This window comes from Portunus trituberculatus, chromosome 10 (assembly GCF_017591435.1).
Source record: "Portunus trituberculatus isolate SZX2019 chromosome 10, ASM1759143v1, whole genome shotgun sequence".
Taxonomy (NCBI): domain Eukaryota; kingdom Metazoa; phylum Arthropoda; class Malacostraca; order Decapoda; family Portunidae; genus Portunus; species Portunus trituberculatus.
The window spans coordinates 12,577,835-12,595,334 of NC_059264.1; the positions used below are offsets into that span (position 1 = coordinate 12,577,835).

General features: G+C 40.0%; 1 protein-coding gene and 1 long non-coding RNA gene across 2 annotated transcripts in view; one reads left to right on the forward strand and one right to left on the reverse strand.

The window, feature by feature from the left end:
* LOC123501920 overlaps positions 1 to 17,500 on the forward strand; it is a 113,329-nt gene that overhangs the window by 7,080 nt on the left and 88,749 nt on the right. The window lies entirely within an intron of this gene.
* The window catches only part of LOC123501919, a 68,124-nt gene continuing 53,642 nt past the window's right edge, over positions 3,019 to 17,500 (reverse strand). The window contains exons 3-7 of the mRNA XM_045251004.1: positions 15,052 to 15,087; positions 9,591 to 9,714; positions 8,512 to 8,739; positions 7,632 to 7,706; positions 3,019 to 6,587 (exon numbers count right to left, since the gene is read on the reverse strand). Of these exons, the coding sequence (XP_045106939.1) occupies positions 6,578 to 6,587; positions 7,632 to 7,706; positions 8,512 to 8,739; positions 9,591 to 9,714; positions 15,052 to 15,087 (473 nt within the window). The 3' untranslated portion in view covers positions 3,019 to 6,577. The remainder of the gene's footprint in view (positions 6,588 to 7,631; positions 7,707 to 8,511; positions 8,740 to 9,590; positions 9,715 to 15,051; positions 15,088 to 17,500) is intronic.

Sequence of the window (17,500 nt, forward strand, 5' to 3'; positions counted from 1 at the left end):
TAAGAGACTTGCCCGTTTGCCTCGCCGCTTACCGGGATTCGAACCCGGCCCTCTCGATTGTGAGTCGAGCGTGCTAACCACTACACTACGCGGTGTGTGTGTGTGTGTGTGTGTGTGTGTGTGTGTGTGTGTGTGTGTGTAATATTGTCCTGAATGAGAGAGAGAGAGAGAGAGAGAGAGAGAGAGAGAGAGTTAATTATGCGGCTAGATGCTTCATTCCCCGAGGGCCAAGGAAACAGAGAAATGCTCCTTCCTTTTATTTTCTTATATACAAGTGCGTCTGAACGGTGAGAGCCTGGCAGTAGAAAGTCCCGCCTCAGAGATGGTGGGCTTGATTGGTAATGACTCATGTTATCTCACGTCTCTGATGAAAGACACACAATCTGCACTGCAGCTCAGCGTCTTGCCATTTCTCTTATCATACTCTACCAGAGGTACTATTGCTTCTACCATTTCGAAGCGATGCCACTGACCATTGAGACGCTGCTACTGCTGCTGTTGCTGCTGCTGCTGCTGCTGCTGCTGCTGCTTTTGCTTCTGCTTCTGTTGTTGCTGCTGTTGCTTTTGTTTCTGCTGGTGCTGTTGCTGCTGCTGCTTCTTCTGCTTCTTCTGCATCTGCTTTTGCTGCTGCTTCTGCAACAACAGTAACAGCAGCGGTAGCAACAACATTAGCAGAAGCAGCAACAACAGCAGCAGTAGTAGCAGCACTACTTCTGCTGCTGCTGCTGCTGCTGCTGCTGCTACTACTACTACTACTACTACTACTACTACTACTACTACTACTACTACTACTACTACTACTACTACTACTAGTAGTAGTAGTAGTAGTAATGATGCTGCTGCTGTTGTTGCTGCTTCTGCCAATGCTGTTGTTGCTGCTGCTACTGCTGTTAATGGTACTGCTGATGCGGGTGGTGGTGGTGGTGGTGGTGGTGGTAGTGGTGCATGGTGCTGTTGCTAATGCTGCTGCTGCTACTAATGCTACAACTATTGCTAATGCTGCTACTGTTGTTCCTGGAAGTGTTGCTGCTGCTGCTGTTAATGCTTCTGCTGCTGGTAATACTGCTGTAATACTGCAACTACTAAGACTACCACCATCACCACCACCGCCACAGTGAGAGTGGTGGGTGATGGATGGCCTTGTATAGCTGTGCTGTGCTGTGCAAGGAAGATACAGACACACAGACAGACACTTTCACACAGTGTTTGTGGGAGCGGCGCCTCTCGGTTGGCCATGCTCACGCTGTTCAGGACATGGGGTCGATAGTGTGATTTGATACCTCGCTTTGTTTGCATTCTCTTTGACTTCATTCACTTGCTATTTTATTCATTTACTCACATATGTATACACTTATCTACTCGTATCACAGGCCTAAGGTACCTAAAAAAAAAAAAAAAAAGTGTATTGAAATGTTTGTGACAGTTAGTCCGTTTCCATGCATATCTTCCTTCTTGTCGTCTTTTCTTTTTTCAAATTTTCTTTCGTTCCTTCCTTCTCCTTTTATCTTTACCTACATCCACTCGTTCATTCAATTCCCCTTCCTTTCATTCCTTCCTTTTTTTTATTAATTTGTTCTTTCATTCTTCCTTCATTCATCTATCCATTCATTTATTTGTTCTTCCTTCGTTCCGTCCTTCCTTTTTTGCATTCATTCATTTAATTATGACTTTCCTCCCTTTTCAATTTTTCCTTTTCTAATCAAACAAATTAACAGCAGCAGTTCTTTAGTATTTCTTTGTCTATGGAGTTTGATTTAAGTTAAACTACATTAAGCTAACTAGAGAGAGAGAGAGAGAGAGAGAGAGAGAGAGAGAGAGAGAGAGAGAGAGAGAGAGAGAGAGAGAGAGAGAGAGAGAGAGACTGAACAGCTACATTTTAGACAAGAGAAGTTGCAATACAGCTACTTGATGAAAATATAACAACGACAACAATAGTGCATGTGAAAGAGAATACACTACTTAGGTAGATATATTCTTATGCAACGACTTATGTACGTGCGTAGATCTGTAGACTTTTTGCAGTTTCCCTTGTATTTTTTATGTTCTGTAATCTGCAGGTACTATTTTATAAGACAGTGTATGATTGCTTTTGGTGGCATGAATAAGATAGTACTCTCTTTGCCGTCGGGGACAAGCCAACGCCCTTATGTTACTCTCCTTGACTACTTTTTCCTCTCTTTCCATGGCGGCGCTTACCAAAAGTGGCACTGTGAATTCTATTTCGCTCCCTAAATACCACTTAGTAATTAGAGATCCAGGCATCCATCTGTATTCATGCCTCACATTCAAGTACTAACCAGACCAGTGTCGCTTAACCTTGCCGATCGGATGAGAAGCTGTGTGTGTAGGTATTCAGCCTGATATACTCGTTGGCCCCACATGTGCATTGCATTGTGGTAGTCTTTCTTTTGCGATGCCAGTCCGTCGTGTGGTTTTTAGCTCTGTTTCTATGTCTCGCCATTATACTGTTTGTTCTTACGCTTTCTCTTGTCTGTTAAAACGTATGGGGTGTTTCTGGACTCCCAAAAGGCAATCTATCCTAACTCTACTGATCTTCCTTGGTATTTCTTCTCGTGCTTCCCAATCCTGCCGTGTGAACCATATAGGTTTTAGCAACTCCTTTTTTCTTACGTTCTTAACACCTTCAGTACCATGGCATGTCCTCATATTCATCCTGGTTCCTATTTGGTGATTTTATTCAGCTTCAGAAACTTGTGTGGGGATTAAAGTAGTGGAGACTCTGGCCATTGTTCTTCTGACTTCCATAGACTCTTCCTAATGTTAATAAAATAGTCTAATCGTATCCAGAACGTATGGTAGAAATGTGTCCCAGTACTGAAAGGTTTAATCCTATACCTTGTTTCATAACCCAGTGTTCCCGTGTTCCTTCTAATACCGGTATCTCTCTTGTTCTCCGTCCTTCCACCCATTATTCTCCGTCCACTCTTTCCTACCCCTTCTCTCCATAACAGATGCGTCATAACTTTTGGACATAATCTGGATAAGGAAACACGCATGAGAGGCTTATCTCGTCTTTATTTGTTCAACTGGTCATGAAAAAACAAAATGATTCCAGTTTTCCAGGAGAAGAGACGTTAATCTTAAAATAATAGTCAGAAAATAGTAGGGAAATGAGAATCGGTAATGAGGAAATGGTACAACAATAGTATTTATTTATCAGCAGCAGCCGAGAGAGTGACTCAGGGTGGTGGGAAACACGTCACTCCCTGAAATGTCTCGCAGCATGTTTTATTTCCATTGATTATAATGCATTGAAGGTTTCCATCTGGGGATTGTCTTGAGGGTAAATTGTGCTCGTGTTGTCTGTGGGAGGTGATAGGGTAGAAAACTGAAGGAAGTAAGCTACACTAGTGAAAATAAATAATGAAACGACTTTGGAATAATCTCTCTCTCTCTCTCTCTCTCTCTCTTACTAAATTGGTTACGAGTATCATTAGTTGGATCAGAGAGAGAGAGAGAGAGAGAGAGAGAGAGAGAGAGAGAAACGTTACTTAATTCACTGCACGCATTAAAATGGCATCCGTATTGTGTTCCCGTGACAAGATAGTGTTGCTGTGCTGTTCCTGAAATGTGCTGGAATAGTATATGCGTAGGTAGTCTAAAGTAGTACGTCTGTATGTATGTGTCTTAACTTACTCATTAACCTCTCTCTCTCTTTGTGTGTGTGTGTGTGTGTGTGTGTGTGAGTGCGCGCTTTAAATTCGTGTAACTTCTGGCCAGCCTCCGTTATTACACGTGATCACACACACACACACACACACACACACACACACACACACACACACACACACACACACACACACACACACACACACACACACACACACACACAGGAACCCATCTCAACACATCACAACACAACACCACTTCACCAACACAATCCCACAATCCCTCAATTAAAGCAAGTCACGATGAAGAAAACATGTGGCGAGACATTTCACAGCGGGACAATATTTAACACCACGGACAGCTGGGCGTGGCACTCTCATTAACCCAAACACCCACAAAAACACTGCAGGCCGCCTCCCACCACCCTCACTTGGCTGCCGGGGACAAGCCAACGCCCTTATTTTACTCTCAAACCATTTTTTTCCTCCCTTCATGGCGGCCATTATCAAAAGTGGCACCGTGAATTCTATTTCGCTCCCTAAATACCGCTTAGTAATTAGAGATCCAGGCATCCATCTGTAATTAGGCGTAATGAGGTGGACTGGATCCGCTTCTGGGTGTTGTGTGTGTGGGTGTGTCGCGGCGGCCACTCCGGGACACGCCCATCACCACGGAGGGGCTGGTGGGCGGGTGGGAGGGCGGCGGCAGGGTAAGCTGGTACATTATTGCAACAGAGGACCTTGTAGGCGTTGTTGGTCATGTGGTCCGTCGGTAGTGTCAAAGAGCCGTGTTCTGAATCGCTCTGCTCTCTCATCAAGACCTACTTTCGAAGGCTACATGGATGGGATGGGCAGTCAGTCTCAAGGGTGATTTGTTTTCGAATAGTTTAGAATAGTAGTTAAATGATCTCTTAGTCATAGAAATACTGATTATGTTATTTTTCAAGGCTACAGCGATAGTCAAGGATGGTTTGTCAATCTTTGGGGTGTTTTTCTTACTGGTTGCACAGGTTAAAGGTCGTACAGGTTATTGGTTTTACAGGTTACTGGTCGTACAGATTATTGATTGTACAGGTTACTAGTTGTACAGGTTACTGGTTGATGATCGGAACGGACTCAGTGGTCATGTTAGTGCTGAGTCAAAAGGGAGATTAGATCAATTTATGGATGAGAATGGTAGATGGAATTAAGTAGCTTTGTTCATACAGGAACCATCACGTATAGACCTGACAGCCTCTTGCAGCTTCCCTTTTTTTCTTAGGTGTCTTATGTTTTTATGCCTAAGAAAGTGTAGTTACTCCGCAAAAGCTCCGACGACTTCTTGGAAACTCTTAATATTCACAACATCTTGATTTTTTTTAAGAGTACAGTGAATGACAGAAATGATTAGTCATTCCCGTGTGTGTTATACTGATTGAACAAGTTTTTGGTTAACTTATCTCTAGAATCGCGTAAATGTCCTTCAAAACGTTCGATATTTTTTTCAAAACCACACAACTTCCACTGCGTCTTATTTTCGAAAGATACATTGATGGTCAGTGATGGCCGGTTTCATCATTCCCAAGTGTGTTATTTCGTACTGATTGAATAGGTTACTGGTTAACTTATCTCTAGAATCGTGTAAATGTGCTTCAAAACGTTCGATATCTTTTTCAAAACCACACAACTTCCACTGTGTCTTATTTTCGAAAGATACATTGATGATCAGTGATGGCCGGTTTCATCATTTGCTGCTCATCTTATTACCCCTGACAACCTCGAATAACTCTATGGAAACGTCATAAATTCCGCTTCCTCTTATTAATCTGATGTAGTTTTGTTCACCTGAATGTCTCTTGTCGGGATCGCATGAGTGTTCATTCCCACGGACGTAGAATCTTTGTTGAATCATTACTAGAACTATAAAGATAACCTTATAAATAACAATAATCTCCACTAGAATCTATTAAGACGGTACATTCTGATTCTCATGTGCTGTTTCTTACAACTAATACAGAATCACGGAAAACATCCCTGAAACAAGTCACTTCATAACTTCCGCTTCCTCTTATTAAATTGATGTAGTTTTGTTCACCTGAATGTCTCTTGTCGGGTTTGCATGAGTGTTCATTCCCACGGACGTAGAATCTTTGTTGAATTATTACTAGAACTTTAAAAATAAGCTTCAAATAACAATCTCCACCATAACCTATTAATACAGTACATTCTAGCTCTCATGTACTGTTTCTTACAACTAATACAGAATCACGAAAAATATCTCTGAAACGAGTCACTTCCTGGAGATCCTGTTACAAGTATCCTTTCAAGTATCACAATAACCATGAAACCACCTCGAAAACCACAATAATCTCCACCACAGCCTGTTGTAAATGTCTATTCTGACTTTCACGAGTGTTTTCATGTACTTTTTTTTTTCAAATGATCCAGAATCTGTGTTAAAATTGCCATTCAAATCACGGAAGAAAACAAAACTTTGAAAACCACAATAACCTCCACTAGAACCTACTAAAAGCGTCCATTGTGGTTCATGAGTTTTTGTCTTTTTTTTTTTCTTATGTAATGATCAAGAACCCTTACCGAACTACCACCACAATGACAAAATAAATGAACAAATAAATAAATAGAATAAATAATACACACCTGATATTACTCGAAACCACAGTAACCTCCACCACCCTAGCTTTCTATAAGTAGCCGGGCCAAGAAGCGGAGACTGACTCAGAACAGGGTCTCTGGGCTGGACTCATACACCACTCGTTACGTCGCCTAGTCCTGTATTTAGAGATCGTGAAGGTAACGCACAGAAAACGGTGTCCCCATTAATATATTCCTGAAGAGGACAGACTTGAGGGTCGCGGGCAGAACTTACATGGAGAGGGAAGGAAGGAAAAGGATGGTGGGAGGGTGTTGTGAGGAAGGGAGCATGTGCCCTTCACTGCCTGATCTCCTCAACACCGCCTGAAAGAGAAACAAAAGGTGGTTAGTGTGGTTTGAGTCTTAACATGAAATTCAACGGTACTTTTTTGCACGGGTGAAACGAGAAAGCTTCAGATTACTACGTAGGTTAGGTTAGTTTGGGTGACAGACTGAGTGACCTGGTTGATTATATAAGTTAAATGAGTGACTTTTTTTTGTTTAACTGACTGATTGACTGATTGATTATTTTGCTTCCTTCCTCTCTTTCTGACTTCATAGCTAACGTCCATTTTTCCTTCCCTCTCTCCTTTCTTTTTCTTTCCTTCATTCATTCATTCATATCTTTCTGCATTTTTTCCTTCCTTCCTTTCCTTCCTTCATTCTTTCTGCATCTTTTTCTTCCTTCATTCATTTCTTTCATTTTTTCTGCATCTTTTCATTCCTTCATTCCTTCATTTCTTTTTGCATCTTTTCATTCCTTCATTCATTCATTTCTTTCTGCATCTTTTCCTTCCTTCATTTCTCTCTGCATCTTTTCCTCCCTTCATTCATGCACTTCTTTCTGCATCTTTTCCTTCCTTCTTTCCTCTTTTCCGTACTTCTTTCCATTCTTTCTTTATTTTTGTTTTTCTTTTCTTTTTAATCCATTCATTCATCTATTCTTCCTTCCTTGCTTTCCATCACCCGTACTTCCTTACTTTCATTTCTCTTTTGTTTCCTTTCTTTTTCCTTCCCTTACTTTCTGCCTCCCTTCCTAACTGCCTGACAATGATCCGTATTTTAGAAGCATTTTGCTCTCACCACGACTATTTTCCAAAGCCACAGAGATGATTAATGGAGTTTTCAAGAGTGTTTTTCCAGTTAATAATGCAGAAATCTTGTCACTCTGCCTCTAGAACCATGAAACACCTTAAAAACCCTCGTATAAATTTAGATAAAGCTTTTGAAGTAGTGGAGGTGAAGCACAGAACCGATCTGTACAGTATAATCATCTTTCTTACTCGCTCACTCCTTCCCTCCCTTCCTCTCCTATACCTAGACTGAACGCGTGACGGACTGCCTGACTCACTTTGCTACAACACTCACCGGGAGAACAGAAGGCAAGACATTGAGACTTTAGTGGGTGTTGTCTTTTGCTTCTCGGTCTTCTCAGTCACGCTTCTGTAAAGGAAAGGAAACTGTAACACACACACACACACACACACACACACACACACACACACACACACACACACACACCGCGTAGTGTAGTGGTTAGCACGCTCGACTCACACTCGAGAGGGTCCGGGTTCGAATCCCGGAGGCGGCGAGGCAAATGGGCAAGCCTCTTAATGTGTAGCCCCTGTTCACCTAGTAGTAAATAGGTACGGGATATAACTCGAGGGGTTGTGACCTCGCTTTCTCGGTGTGTGGAGTGTGTTGTGGTCTCTGTCCTACCCGAAAATCGGTCTATGAGCTCTGAGCTCGCTCCGTAATGGGGAAGACTGGCTGGGTGACCAGCAGGCGACCAAGGTGAATTACACACACACACACACACACACACACACACACACACACACACACACACACACACACACACACACATATGAAGGTAGGAAACATAGATCAATGAAGTAATGGGTGAATTTTAATGTTTTTTAAAAAAGAGAGAGAGAGAGAGAGAGAGAGAGAGAGAGAGATCTGACACTAGAAAAAATGGGAAGTTAAAAAAGAAACAAGTGATACACACACACACACACACACACACACACACACACACACACACACACACACACACACACACACACACATTCACTCCTCCATTCCCATTCTCATTGTGACCCATACACATACACTTACATTCCACATCTGAATACCCACCCACTACCCAGATCCACAAACACCACCAACGACCCTTACTCACGACCCCCTCTGACGACCCAGACTCTACCCCCTCTGACGACCCAGACTCACGACCCCCTCTCACCTTTTAGCGCGGTGATCGCCATAGTCTTCCTCGTAGGTGCCGTAGTAAACCAGGTCGTCATCATCGAGAGAAGTGTCTTGGTTGGCAGGGAGGGCGTTGTGTCGGGCTGCGGGGATCCGTGGGAGGGGTGAATCTTCATACATTACTGGGAAGTCTTCTTGGTGGTGCTGCTGTTGCTGTTGTGGCTGCTGCTGTTCCTTCTCCTGCTGGCGGCGCTGTGACATGACTCTGCGCCGGAGAGAGGGAGTAGTGGGTGGTTTAGTGTGTGGGTGAGCAATAGGGTTGGTGTGAGTGGCTATCGAGACATGCGTAGCTAGGTGAGGTCGCTTCCCGGTGCACAGAGGAACGTTTGTGTACTTGTGGTTCAATCCAGACAGAAAGACATGTTATGGTACTCAATACATAAAAGATCGCTATTCAGTCAAGTCTTTGGAAGATGTGTAAAGTAATATTAGTTAAGAGGTTGTGTGCAGGATTGTTATTGATATTGTGCGGTTGTGTGATTAGTTTTGTAACAAGGTATTAAGGGGTTATTTATGTTGATGCATGCTATGTAAAGTTATCATTGTTAATTGAAGCATTTTTATCATGTCTGAAAGTCATTTGTAGTCAGTAAACTATCTATCTGTGTGTGTAAGACTGTGTGTAATTCACTGTTTGATCTGCTGCAGTCTATGACGAGACAGCCAGACGTTACCCTACGGAACGAGCTCAGAGCTCATTATTTCCGATCTTGGGATAGGTCTGAGACCAGGCACACACCACACACCGGGACAACAAGGTCACAACTCCTCGATTTACATCCCGTACCTACTCACTGCTAGATGAACAGGGGCTACACGTGAAAGGAGACACACCCAAATATCTCCACCCGGCCGGGGAATCGAACCCCGGTCCTCTGGCTTGTGAAGCCAGCGCTCTAACCACTGAGCTACCGGGCCGTGTGTGTGTGTGTGTGTGTGTGTGTGTGTGTGTGTGTGTGTGTGTGTGTGTGTGTGTGTGCGCGCGCGCGCGCTTGACGTTACATGGGTTCTAGTGACAGATTAGCCGAAAAAAAAAAATGAGCTTTGTGTACTTACTTGTCTTGCCATGAGCGAACAGCATTGCGGGGGGCGGCGAGACCCTGAAGGAAGGGGGCGAGAAGAGCTGCCGCCGTTTGAGTACGGGGAGCAGCGGGAGGCCAAGAACCACGCTTGCCATGAGCTGTGAGGGACGAAGATTAGTTACGTTAGCAAGAAAATAATGTCGCTAGGAGTGGCGTGGTGAGAGAGAAATTTACAAGGGGTGAAACATGAAAATACCGACTCCGAAAGTGATAAAAATGTTAGATTAGGCATTACACACTTATTAATAAATGTACACGAGGCGAAATCTGAAAATGCAGACTCCGAAAGTAATACAAATGTAAGATTAAATATAACACACTTGTTTATAAATTTACACGAGGCGAAATCTGAAAATGCAACCTCCGAAAGCGATAAAAATGTGAGATTAGGTATAACACACTTGTTTATTATGTATACATATATTATACTACACACACATGAACCTTGAATCAATATTGTGCTCACCTTCAACATTGCAAAGTGTAAAAAAACTGTTTGAGCATCAGTATTGTCAGTAGCCTAGCTTATGCCTCCCACTTGACAAAAATGCCGTCCCGCTCCTCTCCCATATATTATACTACACACACATGAACTTTGAATCAATATTTTGCTCGCCTTCAACATTGCAAAGTGTAAAAAAACCGGTTTGAACATCAGTATTGTCAGTAGCCTAGCTTAAGCCTCCCGCCTGACAAATGTGCCGTCCTGCTCCCCTCCCCTGTCACTGCGTCACTGCTTGTTAGATTACCTTACTTTGACCTCTTCAATACTGGGACGCATTTTTTACCTTGAGTTTTGGGTATGATTAGATTTTTATTTGCATTAGGAAGGTTCTATGGAGGTCTATTAATTGCCAGAGTCTTCACTATTTTAATCCCCACACAAGTTTCTGAAGCTGTATAAAATCACCAAATAGTAAGCAGAATGAATATGGAAACGCGTCATGGTACTCAAGGGGTTAAAAGAAGTTAGGTTTGGTTTGTTGAGAAATTATGTACTTTACGTTATGTTAGATTTTACAATGTTAGCGTAAGAAGAGAATGATTTACAGTGGCAGCCAAAATTTTTGTCGCCTTTTAACCTCATTTTTATCTTGCTTAAACCCTTCAGCACCATGACGTGTTTCCATATTCATTCTGCTTACTATTTGGTGATTTCATACACCTTCAGAAACTTATGTGGGGTGGGATTGAAATAGTGACTACTCTTGCCATTAATCTTCTGACCTCCATAGACCCTTCGTAATGTCAATAAAATAGTCTAATTGTATACAAATCCCAAGGTGAAAATGTATCCCAGTACTGAAGAGGTTACAGTTGTCGCTCAGTGCTAATTAATATATCTAACCTGCTTTAAAGTCTTTCAGTTGTCACGTTTTGTAAGTTGACAGGTTAGGTTAGATTAGCTTATGGAAGACATAATGGCCTCAGGTTAAGTAAGGCTAGGTTAGGTTAGCTTAGATTAAATTACGGAGAGAAAAATGTAGTTACGGCACCACAACAAGGAGGTCATATGGTGCCAGGGTGCGTCATAAAGAGTGTTGTTTCTTTCACTATTTTTTTTCTTTTGAGTCGCGATCGAAAATAGAGAGAGAGAGAGAGAGAGAGAGAGAGAGAGAGAGAGAGAGAGAGAGAGAGAGAGAGAGAGAGAGATTGTGTGATTTTTCTCGTCCTTGCTTATAAGATTTAATGTTGAAATTCTCTCTCTCTCTCTCTCTCTCTCTCTCTCTCTCTCTCTCTCTCTCTCTCTCTCTCTCTCTCTCTCTCTCTCTCTCTCTCTCTCTCTCTCTCTCTCTCTCTCTCTCTCTCTTTCACACACACACACACACACACACACACACACACACACACACACACACACACACACACACACACACACACACACACATTCCCGCTGCATATTTCTCCATATTTCCTTTATTTCGTTAATTCACTCATTCTTCTCCTTCACGCTCAAATCTTTCCCTCACTGCATCCCGGGTTTCACATTCCCCTCTCTCTCTCTCTCTCTCTCTCTCTCTCTCTCTCTCTCTCTCTCTCTCTCTCTCTCTCTCTCTCTCTCTCTCGCTTGCTAAACATGTCCTAGCTCTAAATTTTTCAACTCGCAAATTTAACTTGAAATGAAATAATTACCAGGTGTTATTTATTAATTGCTCTGGCAGGTGTGGACTGGGCAGGTCAAAAATAGGCTTAATAGAGGAGGAGGAGGAGGAGGAGGAGGAGGAGGAGGAGGAGGAGGAGGAGGAGGAGGAGGAGGAGGCATAGAGGAAAAGCTGAAAATGAAGAAAAAAAAAGTTAATACAATTGGAATAAGATGTGTACGTATAGGAGGAGGAGGAGGAGGAAGAAGAGGAAGAAGAGGAGGAGGAGGAGGAGGAGGAGGAGGAGGAGGAGGAGGAGGAGGAGGAGGAGGAGGAGGAGGAGGAGGAGGCGGCGGCACAGAGGAAAAGCTGAAAATGAAGAGTATAAATAGAACAAAAATGAAAAGAAGAAAAGAATAGAATGGATTTTTTGTTTCTTGTTATCGGCTGGAAAAGTTTTTGTATACAGTTGGAAAGAAAATGTGCACGTTATAGGAGTAAGATAGAAAATGTGATAAATATAGAATAAATAAGGATGCACATGAATAAAAGACACAGGTGAATGAAATTATGCTGTTCTAAAATTGATGAAAAAGAAAACAAAACACGAATAACAGACAAAAATGATTAAAATGGAGGATGTTTTAAAGTTGATGTAAAAGAAAAAGAGGCGAATAACAAACACAAGTGATTAAAGTGGAGGATGTTTTAAAGCTGATGGAAAAGAAGAAAAAACACGATTAACAGACACATAAAATGGAGGATGTTTTAAAGTTGATGAAAAAAAAAAAAACACGAATAACAGACACAAGTGGATGAAATGGAGGATGTTTTAAAGCTGATGGAAAAGAAGAAAAAACACGATTAACAGACACATAAAATGGAGGATGTTTTAAACTTGATGAAAAAAAAAAAAAACGCGAATAAGACACAGATGGATAAAATGAAGGATGTTAAAGTTGTTGCAAAGGAAATAAAGAACATGTAGATGGAATAATGTTGATTGAAACTTTATAATAGGTGAGAATTTGATACGAGTAGATGCGGATTGAAGATGAAAATGTGATAAACGCGCGACTATTTATGTATGCAAGCGGAAATAAGATCGACAAATTAGAGAAAAGGTAAAAGAAAATGATGAAAATAAATAAATAATTATGAAATAGGAAAAATAGATACGAAAAAAAGATGGAAGAGCTAAAATGGAATACAAATTTAAAACAATAAGGAATGAAGAGAGGAAATATAAATAAAATATGTGATAAAAGAAGATAAGAATAGAGAAGTTTGGGAAAGGGAAAAATAGAAAAAATAGTTGAAAAGGATGCAAATAGAAAACAATAAGGAATGAATAAACAAAATATAAACAGAATTATGTGAAGAAATTAATAGAAGATAAGAAATTGAAAAAAAAAAAGAAGAATGGAGAAGTTTGATGAAGAGAAGACGAAGAAGAAAAAAAATGTCAGAAAGCGAGTAAAAAAAAAAGGGTTAAGAAAATGAAAAAAAAAAATTGTGGAGAAGCAAAAAGGAGGAAAAATCAATTAACATAAAAATTAACATAAAAATAGACGGCAAGTAAGGAAAGGGGGACCGAAAATAGATAGAAATTATAAGAAGGCAAGGAATGGCTCAAAATAAACTTAAAATGAGCCAAGATTACATAAATAAAGAAAGAAAAGGAAGAAATAGAGGGAAAAAAATAGGATTCTTAAAATAATATATGAATATGAAGGAATAGAGAGAGAGAGAGAGAGAGAGAGAGAGAGAGAGAGAGAGAGAGAGAGAGAGAGACTGAACGAATAATAGAGTAATAAAATAGAAAGTCATTAGTGAAAATGGAATAGAAATAGAAGAAATTATAAAAAATAAGAACAGATTAAACAAAATAGTGAAGAGGAAAGGAAATAAAGGAATAAGATTAAAGGTAATAAAGACATAAAAAAGACACACATAGAAGATATAGGGAATGTGTGAGTGGGAGAGGAAATAATTGAGAGAGAGAGAGAGAGAGAGAGAGAGAGAGAGAGAGAGAGAGAGAGAGATGTGAAGAAAAGAACATAGATAAGAAAAAAAGACGAAATAAATGAAAAGAAAAAAAAATAGACGAAAAAAAAAAAAGCCGAAGTGGATGAATAAAAATATGTACACAAGAATGAAAGAAGAAAAATCAGGAGTTAAAATTATATAAAAAAAAAAAAAGGATGGAGATGAAGATAATACAAGAAAAAAAGAAAAAAAAATAAAGGAAGAGGAGAGATAGACAAAATAAATAGAAAATGTCATTGAAGATAAGACAGAAAAAATAAAGAAAAAAAAGGAAGAGAAAGATTGCGTAAAAATGATATAGAAAAAAAAGAATAGAAATGAAGATAAGACAAGAAAAATAAAGGAAGATGAGATAGACAAAATAAATAGAAAATGTCATTGAAGATAAGACAAAAAAAATAAAGAAAATAAAAGAGGAGATAGAAGGAATGAGTAAAAATGTCAGTCAAGTAAAGGAGTGAAAACAAAGGAAAAAAGATGATGATGAGAGGTAAAAGAAACACAATAATTACATGGATTGGGAATAGATGCAATATAAGCGATCAAATAAGAAAACATGAATAAATAAATGACAAAGTAAAAATTGAGAAAATGTCAATAAAAGAGATAATGATTGAAGGAAGTGACGTACTGGAAGAATTAAAAAAAATATATATATGAAGGTTAACTACAAATGAATAGAGAGAGAAAATAAAGGACATTTAATCTGATGAGTAAAAATAGGAAAAGAAAGAGAGAGAGAGAGAGAGAGAGAGAGAGAGAGAGAGAGAGAGAGAGAGAGAGAGAGAGAGAGAGAGAAAAGAGGAAATTTAATCCGATAAAAGTGAGAAAATTCACGAAAGGGACAAATGGAAAAGTGAAGATGGAAATTAACTACAAATGAATAGAGAGAGAGAAAAAAGAAGAAAATTTTATCTGAAAAGCGAGTAAAAATAGAGAAAAATGTTAATAAAAGAAATAATTAAAGTGACATACGGACAAGTAAAGATGGAAATTAACTACAAATGAAAAGAGAGAGAAAAAAAGTAACTACAAACTAATAAAGAGAGAGAAAAAAGAAGAAAATTTAATCTCTCCATTAATTTCTCTATCGTAATAATATTTTGCTTCGTTTTATTTAAATTTATCAACATATTCTTAAACATCTATTTATTATTTTATTAGTAATGCCTGTGTTTATCCGTGTCTGGCTGTCTGCTCATCAATGCATCACACACACACACACACACACACACACACACACACACACACACACACACACACACACACACACACACACACACACACACACATATACACACTCACCTCCCAAGCAGGAGTGGCCGTAGTTAAGACAACCGACTGAAAAGAGAAAGAAAAATGTGTGTTAGTGTTTAGTTTATTAATATTGATGCGGATTTTTACATGCAGGCTTGAAAAAATCTTAGATATATATGTGTGTAAATGATTCTCTCTCTCTCTCTCTCTCTCTCTCTCTCTCTCTCTCACACACACACAAAAGATGATATTGATTTTTATTGTTTTTTTCTCATTCACTCCTTGCCTCTCCCTTCTCTCCCTCACCCTCCCTCCTCCCCTCCTTTCCCTCGTCCCCTCTCTCTCTCTCTCTCTCTCTCTCTCTCTCTCTCTCTCTCTCTCTCTCTCTCTCTCTCTCTCTCTCTCTCTCTCTCTCTCTCTCTCTCTCTCTCTCTCTCTCTCTCTCTCTCTCTCTCTCTCTCCACTTCCCTGCAGTAATTACGAAGTGTTAGCGGGGATATGGACAGTCAGCGTGGCGGAAATTCATCCTTTTCTCTTTTGTTTTGTTGAAAAGGTAACATCGCAAGACCGTAGCTATCTTAGGGTCGCCACCACCACCACCACCACCACCTACACCACCACCACCACCACCACCACCACTACTATGATTAATCGTCGTTGTTTTGTGGTTTTAAGATATACGTCGTGGTTTTTTTTAGTATATTTCTCGTATTTTTACATTTAATATTTGTTCTTTTTCTTTTATTTTGTTTCGTGTTTGAAGTTTTGTGTGTTTCTTGTTTAAAATTGTCTTTTTTTTTGTGTTTGGTTTTCGTTGTGTTAGTTCGGAAAGTTTTCATTGCTTTTTTTTCTCCTTTTTATTATCGTCTCTATTTTTCATTGTTTCTTAGTTTTTTCTTTTTATTTTCGTCTCTTTTTTCATTTTTTTATCGTCTATTTCTCATTGCTCTTTTATTTTTGTATTTTTTATTATCGTCTCTTTTTCATTGCTTTTTCTTTTATCTTTTTTTTTATTATCGTCTCTATTTAGGTTAAGACAGAAGTGTTTCCTATTTGCACTTTACTTTATTTCAACCTTTTTTCTTTGAGCAGTTTTGTTTTGTTTTCCTTTGTGTTCCAGAAGTTTTATTTTGCAACGTTATGGGTGTTTTCTTTTCCTGTGGGTCAGTGAGAGAGGCACATTTTTTGTTTTCCTGTCTGCCTCGGGAGAACCATGCAGACAGAAGGATGATGTTTGATGGTGTTGCCCAATAGATCCTTCAAATTCTGCTCTCACTCGTTCACAGCATCAAACTCACACAGAAGGATGATGTGTGATGTTTTTTTTTCCCAGTATATCCTTCAAATTTTGCTCTCAATCGTTCACAGCATCAAACTCACACAGAAAGATGATATTTGATGGTGTTGCCCAATAGACCCTTCAAATTCTGCTCTCACTCGTTCACAGCATCAAACTCACACCTCAAGACTGATTATACAGTAACTTGACTCGCGTTCCTGTACAGTAACTTATTCCGTGTCTCTCTCTCTCTCTCTCTCTCTCTCTCTCTCTCACTCACACACACACACACACACACACACACACACACACACACACACACACACACACACACAAGGAAGCCTCCAAGATGAACTCCCTAGTATTGTAATTAGTGTTATTAATCGCCCATGGGATCATTACTAGTAGTTGTGGAGGGAAGGCGAGACTGGGTATGAAAGATTGAGGGATAGGAGACGGAAGATAATAATATGGACAGAGAGAGAGAGAGAGAGAGAGAGAGGGAGAGGGAAGAAGAGAAAAAGGAAGGAAGGAAGAAAAAGGAAGGATGAAGGGAAAGAATATTGAAAGGAAGGTTTAAGAAGTAAGAAGTTAAATAAAAGGAATATACAAAAGCAAGGAAATGAGAGAGAAGGGGAATAAAGATAAGGTTAGAGAAGGAAGAGGTAAAGAATGAGAAGGAAAAGAAAGAAAGAAAGAAAGAAAGAAATAGAAAAAGGAGGTGTAGAATTAATGTTTTAGGTGAGAGAGAGAGAGAGAGAGAGAGAGAGAGAGAGAGAGAGAGAGAGAGAGAGAGAGAGAGAGAGAGAGAGAGAGAGAGGTACCTAATAACGCAAACCAGGTAACAAGCTTGTGTGTGTGTGTGTGTGTGTGTGTGTGTGTGTGTGTGTGGCGATAATCAAAGAGCTTCTACCTAACTATAGTAATGATACATCACCACCACCACCACCACCACCACCATTATTACCACCATTATAAGGGCATTGGCTGTTACGAGGAAGCTATTGGTGTCTTTGAAATGTTAGATTGGTGGGTGGATGGTGGGTGGATGAGTGGGCGGGTAGGTGGGTGGGGGGTGGGGAGGAGCCTTCGTCTTTATTACCCTAACTGTGTCTTGTCTGTCGTAGTATAGATCAGATTGTGCTAATGTAGAGGTCTTTGTTGTTGTTGTCGTCGTCGTCTTCTTCTTCTTCTTCTTCTTCTTCTTCTTTTCTTCTA